The sequence below is a fragment of the Hyperolius riggenbachi genome, chromosome 9 (assembly GCF_040937935.1).
Source record: "Hyperolius riggenbachi isolate aHypRig1 chromosome 9, aHypRig1.pri, whole genome shotgun sequence".
Taxonomy (NCBI): domain Eukaryota; kingdom Metazoa; phylum Chordata; class Amphibia; order Anura; family Hyperoliidae; genus Hyperolius; species Hyperolius riggenbachi.
Genome location: NC_090654.1, coordinates 135923569 through 135933889, shown reverse-complemented (window position 1 = coordinate 135933889; position 10321 = coordinate 135923569). Strand labels below are relative to the sequence as shown.

Genomic DNA, 10321 nt, shown 5'->3' with positions numbered 1-10321 from the left:
GTTAACAGATTTTTCCTGCTGAAATGCCAAGTGTTGAAGGGCCCATTTCCACTATTGCGTTTTTCGCATGCAAATTCGCATAGCAATACAAGTGAATGGGACTGTTTGCACTTGTCAGGATTCCTTTGCGTTTTTCTGTGCAGAAAAAATTCGCATGGCAGAGCCATCAGAATTCGCATACCGCTATGCGAATCGCATACAATGTATTTAATAGGAAATTCGCATGAGGTTTGGGTATGCGAATTGTCATGCGAATTCGCATAGAAACAATGGAAAAGCACACCAGCATTGCCATGGTTAAATTCGCATACATCGTCATCCATGCGAATTCGCATGGAAATTCGCATGGACCCGCATGCGAAATTCGCATCCGCATACAAATTTTTACGGTGGCGATTCGCACCGCACAAGTGGAAATGCAGCCTTAGGGCTGGCAGTGATATGGTGCCCCCATGCATGTAGATCTAAGTGGGCAGCATCCGAATGCCATGCAGTTGTGGACAACTGGAGGTGCTAAAGGCGAATGGAAGTACAGTACCAGGAAACCCCCAATTCTGAAAAAAAAAAAGTGCCACACTAAGCCACCACCCCCGCTAAGCCACTACCCACACTAAGCTGCCGCCCACTGGTGCATCTGTACATGCTTAAATAATGCACTGGCGCAGCTGCTTGTACACACCACAACCTCTGCCTCACTAAGCTGCCACCCAAACTAAAATACTACCCACAATGGCGCAACTCACTCTAAGGCCTCTTTTACACAATACGCCAACAACTGATGCGTTTTAAATTTACATAGCAGTGCATTGTGAAAAAAACTCTGTTTTTCAGAGTACAGTGTGAAAGAGGCCATAGGGAAACATGGACATTACCTTGCACATCAATTGTCCTTTAAGTTATAACTGACAGCAACCGATTTAGAAAAGACCCTAAGCCGCTGCCCACAGGTCTCATGCATACTTACAACATTGGTTAGTATATTGGATACCCATGCATCTTGCAGTATGAAGCAAGTGCATGCCAGATGTTTGGGGACAGTTGGAGGCATTAATTGCTGGTGGTGATGGAGCTGGTGTCGTTGGGGTGACCCAGTTGGAAACCTCATAGGGACTCTGCTATTATTACAACAGATCAAGTGTTTAAATGAAAAAAAACTATAGTACTCTGTACATTTGCTAAAATCATCAATGTTTGTAGTTGTTGAGGTAAAAAAAAATTACCAATCTTAAAGTAAATGTGATGTAAAAAACAAAAATGCTGTTACTTACCTAAGGAGAGTGAAGGCTCTCCTCTCGGTCCCCTTGTTTCAGTGCTGTCCCCCGGTAAAGGTATTTGACCAACTCATCCATTACACCTTTGGGTGCCCTTGTAAGGCTTTGAGAGCACTCTTGTCCCCGAGTGCTCCTGAAGATGGGCGGCTCTTTACTGCACGTGTGTGCGCTCGCGCATGTGCAGCACGCATCTGCCAGTCTTCAGGACTGTTTGGAATGTGTTTGTGGGCTGCTGTAGAGGTTCTAGGAATGACTAGCCCTGTGTAAAAATGTATTTTTCAGTCTCTGCTAATCCTATTTCCTTCACACACCCTATCCTGACCCTTTAGGGCCCATTCACACTAGAAATTGCAAATGCTGAGCGATTTTTCTGGAGTTTTCCAGCTTTTTTCCTAAAGATTTTCCAGCGATTTTTAACTGTACAGAAAGCGTTTTATCAGCGATTAGTGTTTTGCGATTTCTAGTTCAATAAACTTTGTCTAAGTCTTCCATAAACAGGAAATTACATCTGCACAGAAAAAAGAGGTGTTTCTACAGCACTGGGAAAAACTCTGATTGTGAACAGGAGAGAGCTTCCAGAGCGATTTACCAGCGTTCCTATACTTAACATTGAAACGCTTATCGCTCAGAAAATGCTGCAGGCAACGCGTATGCGTTTCAACAAATCGCTTAGATGAGAACACTTCCATATACTTTTCATTGTACAAGCATTTTTCAAAACGCTAGCGATTTTCAGCGATGCTGACATCGCTTGTACAGCGCACAAGTGTGAATGGGCTCTTAGTATTATCATTGTCAGCCCTCTTCACCAGTACCAAAGCAAGGAAGCTGTCATTTGGCGAGGAGGGAGGGAAATGGTAGTCAAATCCATACTAAGATTCTCACCCGAATATAGGGATTCAACAGGACTCAACAAAGCCCCATTTGTTACAGCAAACAGTGCTGCTGAGATGGTGACAATGCAGGATATCAGGAAGAAAATTGTATTTTGATGCCTCTGCAGACACAGTAATATACTTACAGAACAGATGCTTACAAAACGGAATCGGTTAAACGGGCATTATTCAGGTACTGATGTGGCCAGAAGTAAATGGAGGAAAACCCTGGGTTAGTTTTGACCTCACATTTCTCACACAAAAAGCAAGTGTCTCCTGGCTTCCTGTGTTATCACCTCTGCTTACATGTTTCTGGGGTACCACCCCCTTGATCAGAGCATGATGTCATTGTAAAGCTTGTGCAAACATTTCGTTACATAAATTGAAAATCTTTAATTTGCAGTATGTCAGCTCATCGTGTTCTGCATGAATCCCTGGAGCGGAATAAACAGCATGCATTGAATATTACGCGGGTCCTGTCACTCTATGGATACATCACTGACTCATTTATTATTGTAAGTAGACTTCCTGATTCTCTCAGGCTCTCCAGGGTTTGGGGCAGAATAGCACAGGAGTGGGATGTTATGGGGAAGAGAAGTGAATCTGCAAGCCTAGCCTGGATTTGTTAGTATTGCTTTTATGCATAAAGGTTTACAACACTCCTCAGGGTAATATCAGACCATGGTGTGGATAGCAGAAAAGTTAGTGAACTGTGATATTTTTTTTTATTTTTATTCCATGCATGGAGAACTTTTGAAGGCTCACATTATTCATTTTTTTTTCTAATGATCAACTATTACGGTACTTATCTGACTAGCTGGTCACGATTAACTTACACGGGATACAAAAGTGTGCCGTGGTCATGTAATAATGACTGGCCAATCAGAGAACATAAATTGACCAAGATCTTCTTTATTTTTCCTTGCAAGAGAAATTATTCATATTAGTTAAATAACAGCTATGCAGTTGCAGTTTTGTGTATGCATTTACTGTAATTCTGTCCACACAAAGGTCTATTAAACAATTTAAAATATAATAAACAATCTGCTTTTTTTAGCAGGTGTTTAAATATCATTGGTATACAGTGTAATTTGAACAGTCCTTCCAAGAGGTTTAAAACTGGATGTCATGCTGATACGATAATTTCAGGTTAAAATCTATTTAATTGTCTACCTTATCTCATGTGGGGCTAGCATCACATTGTATAATACATCAAGGTCAGTATAGATCAGGGTTAGGCAACCTTAAAAGGGGAACCTGAGCTAAGATGGATATGGAGGATAGATAAATAGGGATGGCATATTTATTTCTTTTTTAACAATTCCAGTTTCCTGGCAGTCCTGCTAATCTCTTTGGCTGCAGTAGTGTCTGAATCACACACCTGAAACAAGCTTGCAGCTAATCTGGTCAGATTTTTGTTAGAAACAACTAATTTGCATGCTTGTTCAGGGTTTATGGCTAAATGTTTTAGACACCGGATCAGCAGGACTGCCAGGCAAAAGGTATTGTTTAAAATTAAATAAATATGTCAACTTCCAGATTCCCCTCACTTCAGGTTTCCTTTAAAAAGCAGATCTGCTTTAGTGCAGGGAAGAAAAAAAGCGACAAGAAAACAAAGGTTATACACTGTACTGTAATATGGGTGGGATCAGCAAGTGGTGGTAGTTTCAGGTGTGTTATAATGTGATATTGCTAGATAGTTCCTTGCATCATGTTAAGGTGCCCATACATGTACCGATTTTGCAACCCGATCGAACATCTGATTCTATAATTTTACTGAATTGGATGAAAATCAGTGCCGTCCATCCAATCAATGATTTGATTGATTTTGGGTCAAAATCAGTCAAATGCATTGATCCGAAATGCTAGAGAGATCTTGGTCAAAAGTAGTTGATCAGGTGTGCAATGTTAATGGCATTCAATATGATAGCCGACGAGACAGACCCCCAGCCGCTGTCCCCTCAACTGTAAAAATGCGCCCCCCCCCCCTCCCAATTGCTACATGGTGACATTTGGAAGTGGAAGAGGCTGGGAGTTGCAGCAGCAGGACAGGTGGGATTTTACACTGCACAGGCCGCATTTACACTTGGGGGGCGGCCAGGCAGGCAACGTCGCTAGGCCAATTCCTAATAGATTCCATGCTGAAATCTATCTGGAATTGGCCTGTGGTATATGGGCAGGCTCTCTCTCTAATCCAGAGTCAGAATAAAGTTAAATTGGACCAGAGTCATGCAACAAGTTTGGGCCCATCCCTGATGGTCATCTGGCTATTTTGGTAAGATTTGTTCGGGGGTTAGCATAAACCGGGCCGCAGGACTCTATCCAGGCCCTAGGCACCCTCCTAAGTTGGATACAGATGATGGCCCCTTTACGTACCTTAACTTTTTGCAGCTGCTATACATAGGGTTCCAATCTCGGCTCTTTCTGTTCAATATGCCAAGAACTATTCATCAAGGAGTCCTTGGGCATGATTACCTAACACTGCTTCTGCCTACTGAGTGTGCAATAGTGGCTGCAGCTCAAGCGCTTTGAGGCCGCCAGGAGAAAAGCGCAATATAAATGTTATTTGTCATGTCAAAATAAGGACACTTGTAATGATTAGTTTCAGGCTGCCTCCACCGCTGTGTTGTGTTAAACTTACAGATTTTCTTCATGATGCAGGAGTTTTTCACTGACAATCTATGGGAGTCGCTGCCAGCATCCTGGAGGACAGTGTTATCGGAGCTCTCTGCTCCGCAACTGGCTGATCAACTTCTGTCTAGCAACGAATCACAAGATGTCTGGTAAATGTTTTTTTTAAAGGGAAATTCCACTTTCTTAAAAGTATAATGCTTTAAGCATACATACACAAGTATTTATTGTAACTTCATTTTATTAAAAAATATTATTCCATTTTTAATTTGGAGCCAGTTATGACTCTTCAAAACTACCACTAAGTTTAAATAGCACTTCACGTAATTTGCAACTTCAGCACCAATACGTCACTTAGCATACAGGCTGGCCAGGATTTCCCATCCTCCTGCTTTTTTGCATCTCCTAACACTTTGAATGGAGGTGCCAATGCAGGATAAAATTCATTAAAAGACGTTTAAATAGGAGGTAGTGGTGAACTTACCTCCTCTAAGTAGACACCAATTCTGTTGATTAACCACTTGAGGACCACAGTGGTAAACCCCCTTAAAGACCAGGCTGTTTTTTTCATAATTGGCCACTGCAGCTTTAAGGCCAAGCTGCAGGGCCGCACAACACAGCACACGAGTGATTTCCCCCCCTTTTCTCCTCACCAACAGAGCTATCTGTTGGTGGGGTCTGATCGCAACCCCCAAGTTTGTTTTTTATACAAATATTTATTCCTATTTTTAATAATGACATGAACGTATTTTTTAATGTATTTTCTTTCCTTTCCCTCCCGCCCACCCCCGCCAGCCAAGCACGGCGATTGGCTGTCATAGGCTTCTGCGTATGAGAGCCGATCGCTCTCTTGTCCCCCAGGGGGGTGGCACGGCTGTCCCCAGTACAGCGCTGCTGCTGATCGCAGCACTGTACTGTATAAATAGACGGCGGTCACGCCGTCTAACAGTCTCCCGAGCGGCGATAGCTCGGATACTGAAGGCGGGGCGGAGCTCTGCCCCCCGAGAAGGCGATGCGTGCGCAGCCTGCGCGCGATCTCCTTCAGTAGCCGGTGTTAGGCGGTCCTGGGGCTGCCGCCGCGACCACGCCCATTGGCGTGGGGCGGTCTTGAAGTAGTTAATAGTCCACAAAAATTGTACTCAATTACTTCACAGTACAATGCATTTCGCAGGTTCAAGCCTGCTTCCTCAGGCAGTAACTGGAGCAAACTCTTGTGTTTAGGTCGGAAAGCCAAGACAAGAGTTTGCTCCAGTTACTGCCTGAGGAAACATGATTGAACCTGAAAAACACTGTGCACTGTGGAGTAAGTGAATACATTTATTGTTGACTATTAATGAACAGAATCTGTGTCTACTTTGAGGAGGTAAGTTTACCTCTATCTCCTCTTTTAAATGCCTTTTAAAGAATTTTATCCTGCATTGGCACCTCTTTTTAAACTATCAGTATATTGCTAAGTCCACCCTAGGTGGAGGGGTGTTACCCCTTTCTTTCCGATCTGCAGAGAGCGACTTCTTAACCTGAGTGGGGTCAGGTCTAATCTCCCCACTTGCCTACATAGTGGTTGCCTAATTGGTAACCCTTGTTTGTGATTATATTTCATTTGTGTTCTCATAACCCCCCATTTTACATCTGAACATACTACACTATATTGGCTTTCTGTGTCCCCTTTTGTGTTGTTCTCAACAAGTATTGGCTCACTGGTACTTGCTGTGAACAAGCATTGGGCGGTGCAAAACAGGTATTGTCTGTTCCAGTACATCCCTGCATCTTCTTCCGGTGTTGACACTTTGACATGTGGCACATGTGAGTTTATATCTGCACTGCTAACTTTCGCATTCTTTGGAATGGTGCCTGATTTTGTGCACTCCACACAACATGTGCTTTCTGCTTTAGTGCAACAATTTGGTAAGAATCTGACTGTTACTGAAATAGTGCTGGATATCAGTCCAGCACCCCTCATATATTGACATCTCGGTATTGGTGCAGGAATCATCTTCCACTTTTTGTTTCCCCTGTTTTAATATCATATTACATGACATTGCAGAATAATAAGTGATTAAGCCATGTAAATGTACAGGATTCTGCATATGTAACCTAATGTTTGAATGCCTCTAGGCATCTAGCTACTGCCATGCTTTGTTATTCAAAAAGCATGGGGCTTTGCAAGATGAGCAACAAGGCTGCACCCAGTGTTGAACACTTTAGTTTTAAAACAAATGATAAAACTATGTATGGTACGGATATTTGTCAACCTCCTGACTGTACGTGTTCAGTGTCATATTTAGCGATAGTCTAGTTTAAAGGAGAACTGTAGTGAGAGGGATATGGAGGCTGCCATATTTATTTCCTTTTAAGCAGTACCAGTTGCCTGGCAGCCCTGATGGTCTATTTGCCTAAAGAAGTGTCTGAATCACACCAGAAACCAGCATGCAGCTAATCTTGTCATATCTGTCTAAATTTGTCAGAAACACCTGATCTGCTGCATGCTTGTTCAGGGCCTATGGCTGAAAGTATTAGAGGCAGAGGATTAGCTGAATAGCCAGACAACTGGTATTGCTTAAAAGGAAATAAATATGGCAGCCTCCATATACCTCTCACTACAGTTCTCCTTTAAATAGATGTATGAGTGCTGGCAGCATTGCTGCAGACGTTGAAGTTATGGTGGTGGTGGGGTTAGTCTGTCAGTGCTCAGACCATACGAATCACACTACATCCCAGGAGGAAGTCTCTTCTAGAAATGCACAAGAAACCCAGAAAAGAGTTTGCTGAAGACAAGCAGACTGAGGACTGTTCTGGATGAACTGTCTTCTTTCAACCAAACTAACTATGTAAGGACATGGATTACCGGAACCATGCCCTTATGAGACCAAGATAAACTTATGTGGCTCAGTTGGTGTCAAACATTTGACAGCAACCAGGTGAGGAATACAAAGACAAGTGTTTCTTGCCTATAGTCAAGCATGGTGATGGTAAGTTTTATGGTTTGGATCTGCATGAGGGCTTCTGGCACTAGGGAGCTACAGAGCAGGCATGTCTCGAGTAATTACAAGTGTCTAAGCACTCGAATTTGTGATTTAAATGAGGCTTAATTGTCTCAGGTGTGCGTCAAGGAAATAAGCGATTATTTACCCATAAGTCCGTGGTATTGCGTGCACTCCAAACTGCTAGAAGGAGGAAGTGCACGTGGTGGGGCTTGCAACGCATCCAATAGGACGTGTGCAAGCTGTTTGGAGCGCACACTATACCATGGACTTATGGGTAAATAACTCCTTATTTCCCCGCAGCACACCTGAGGCAATTAAAGAGAATCTGTATTGTTAAAATCGCACAAAAGTAAACATACCAGTGCGTTAGGGGACATCTCCTATTACCCTCTGTCACAATTTCGCCGCTCCCCGCCGCATTAAAAGTGGTTAAAAACAGTTTTTAAAAGTTTGTTTATAAACAAACAAAATGGCCACCAAAACAGGAAGTAGGTTGATGTACAGTATGTCCACACATAGAAAATACATTCATACACAAGTAGGCTGTATACAGCCTTCCTTTTGAATCTCAAGAGATCATTGTGTGTTTCTTTCCCCCTGCATCTCTCATGCACTGAAGTTTCAGGCTGCTCTTTTCTTCCTGCAAACAGCTTTGCCCTTGTCTGAATTTCCTCAGTATGTGAAAGCCCAGCCAGCTCAGAGAACGATTTATCCAGCTTGTAAAAGATAAGAGAGAAGAGAGAAGCTACCCTAATCTAAATAATACACAGGCAGTGTGCATACAGGGGCCTGGAAGGGGGAGTTCATAGCAGAACCACAACACTGAAGAACTTGGCAGCCTTCCAGACACAGGCCGACAAGTCTGACAGGGGAAAGATACATTGATTTATTACAGAGACTGTGATAGCAGAAAGTGCTGCAGTAAGCAAGAACACATTAGAATAGCTTTTGGAACTTGTAGGATGATAAAAAACAGGATGCAATTTTTGTTACGGAGTCTCTTTAAGCCTCATTTAAATCACAAATTCGAGTGCTTAGACACTTGTAATTACTCGTGAGCCCATGCCTGCTACAGATCATTGAGGGAACCATGAATGCCCTTTAGAAACCTGGCTGCAGGGCAGTATTCCAACATAATGACCCTTAACACATGTCCAAGATGGCCACCACTGTCTTGCTAAAGAATCTGAGGGTAAAGGTGCTGGAGACCTAAACCCTATTGAGAATCTGTGGGGCACCCTCAAACGGAAGGTGGAGGCGCTTGGTGATGGAGGAGTGGAAGAGGATTCCCGTGGCAACCTGTGACGCTCTAGTGAACTCCATGCCCAAGAGAGTTAAGGCAGTGCTGGAATATAATGGTGGGCACACAAAATATTGACACTTTGAGCACAATTTTGAAATTCTTCACGTAGGGGTGTGCTCCCTTTTGTTGCCAATGGTTTAGATATTAATGACTATGTGTTGAGTTATTTTTATGGGACAGAAAATGTACACTGTTATACAAGCTATATATACACTGCCTACTTTACATTGTATCAAAGTGTCATATTCCCAGTGTTGTCCCATGAAAAGATATAATAAAATATTTACAGAAATGTTAGAGGGGTACTCATTTTTGTGAGATACTGTATATGTTAAAGTCATGGAGGTTCAGGAACTGGAAGAGAGGAAAAAATCTCCTCAGTGGGGACACTGACAGAAAGTTGAAACCTGAAAAGGGTTTGATATGATTTGCTTGTTTTTTTATATATATCTGTTTACCTCTATTCTGTATAAAATAAACGGAGTATAGCTGTGCTAAAAAATGGTCTAAATTTCAATCTTCTATCGGTCACTCAAGAGCCTTATTGGAATGACCTTAGCAAAATTAGGTAAGCTTAGTAAACTCAAACTGGGTGTAGTGTTGCCAACCGCTCGTAAATTTACGGTGCAGCCCGTAAATTTTGATACAAAATGAGCTGCCCGTGAATTCCGTAAGGAATTCAGCAGCGTCCGTAAGGGCGGTCAGTCAGCCACCCGCCCTGTTGCAGGAGGACAGCAGCGCAGTGGAGGAAGAGCTGTGGGCAGCGGTGGAGAAGGGGGGCAATCTCCCCCCCTTCTCTCACCTTAGTGCTCTCCCTCCCTCGCTGACTGTCCCCTCCTGATCTAAGTGCGGAGTGGCGTTTGGCAGCGGGCGGGACTTACCTTCCATCTCGCTCCTGCGCCGGAAGTTCTGCTGCTCTGGTCTGGACCAGACCAAAGTAGCGGCAAATCATCCCGCGCCGGCGACAAGACGCAGGTAAGTTCCGCTCGCTGCCGCCTGCCAGCCACTCAGCACTTAGATCAAGAGGGGACAGTCAGCGAGGGAGGGAGAGCACTAAGGTGAGAGAAGGGGGGTAGATTGCCCCCCTTCTCCACCGCTGATGCCACAGCTCTCCCTCCACTGCGCTGCTGTCCTCCTGCTGGGGGGGGTCACCTCTGGCTACATATACTGGGCACATATAACCCTGACTACATATACTGGGACATATACCTGTGGCTACATATACTGGGCACATATACCCTGCCTACATATACTGTT

At 43.6% G+C, this 10321-nt stretch overlaps 1 protein-coding gene across 3 annotated transcripts in view; it reads left to right on the top strand.

The window, feature by feature from the left end:
* Nucleotides 1-10321, top strand: part of METTL25B (methyltransferase like 25B) — a 35039-nt gene that overhangs the window by 2013 nt on the left and 22705 nt on the right. For 2 of the 3 annotated variants that reach the window (XM_068253558.1, XM_068253557.1), the window contains exons 2-3: nt 2550-2661; nt 4808-4929. In XM_068253558.1, the coding sequence (XP_068109659.1) occupies nt 2550-2661; nt 4808-4929 (234 nt within the window). Of the gene's footprint in view, nt 1-2332; nt 2379-2549; nt 2662-4807; nt 4930-10321 lie in introns of those variants that run through there. The other variant, XM_068253559.1, reaches the window with a different exon arrangement.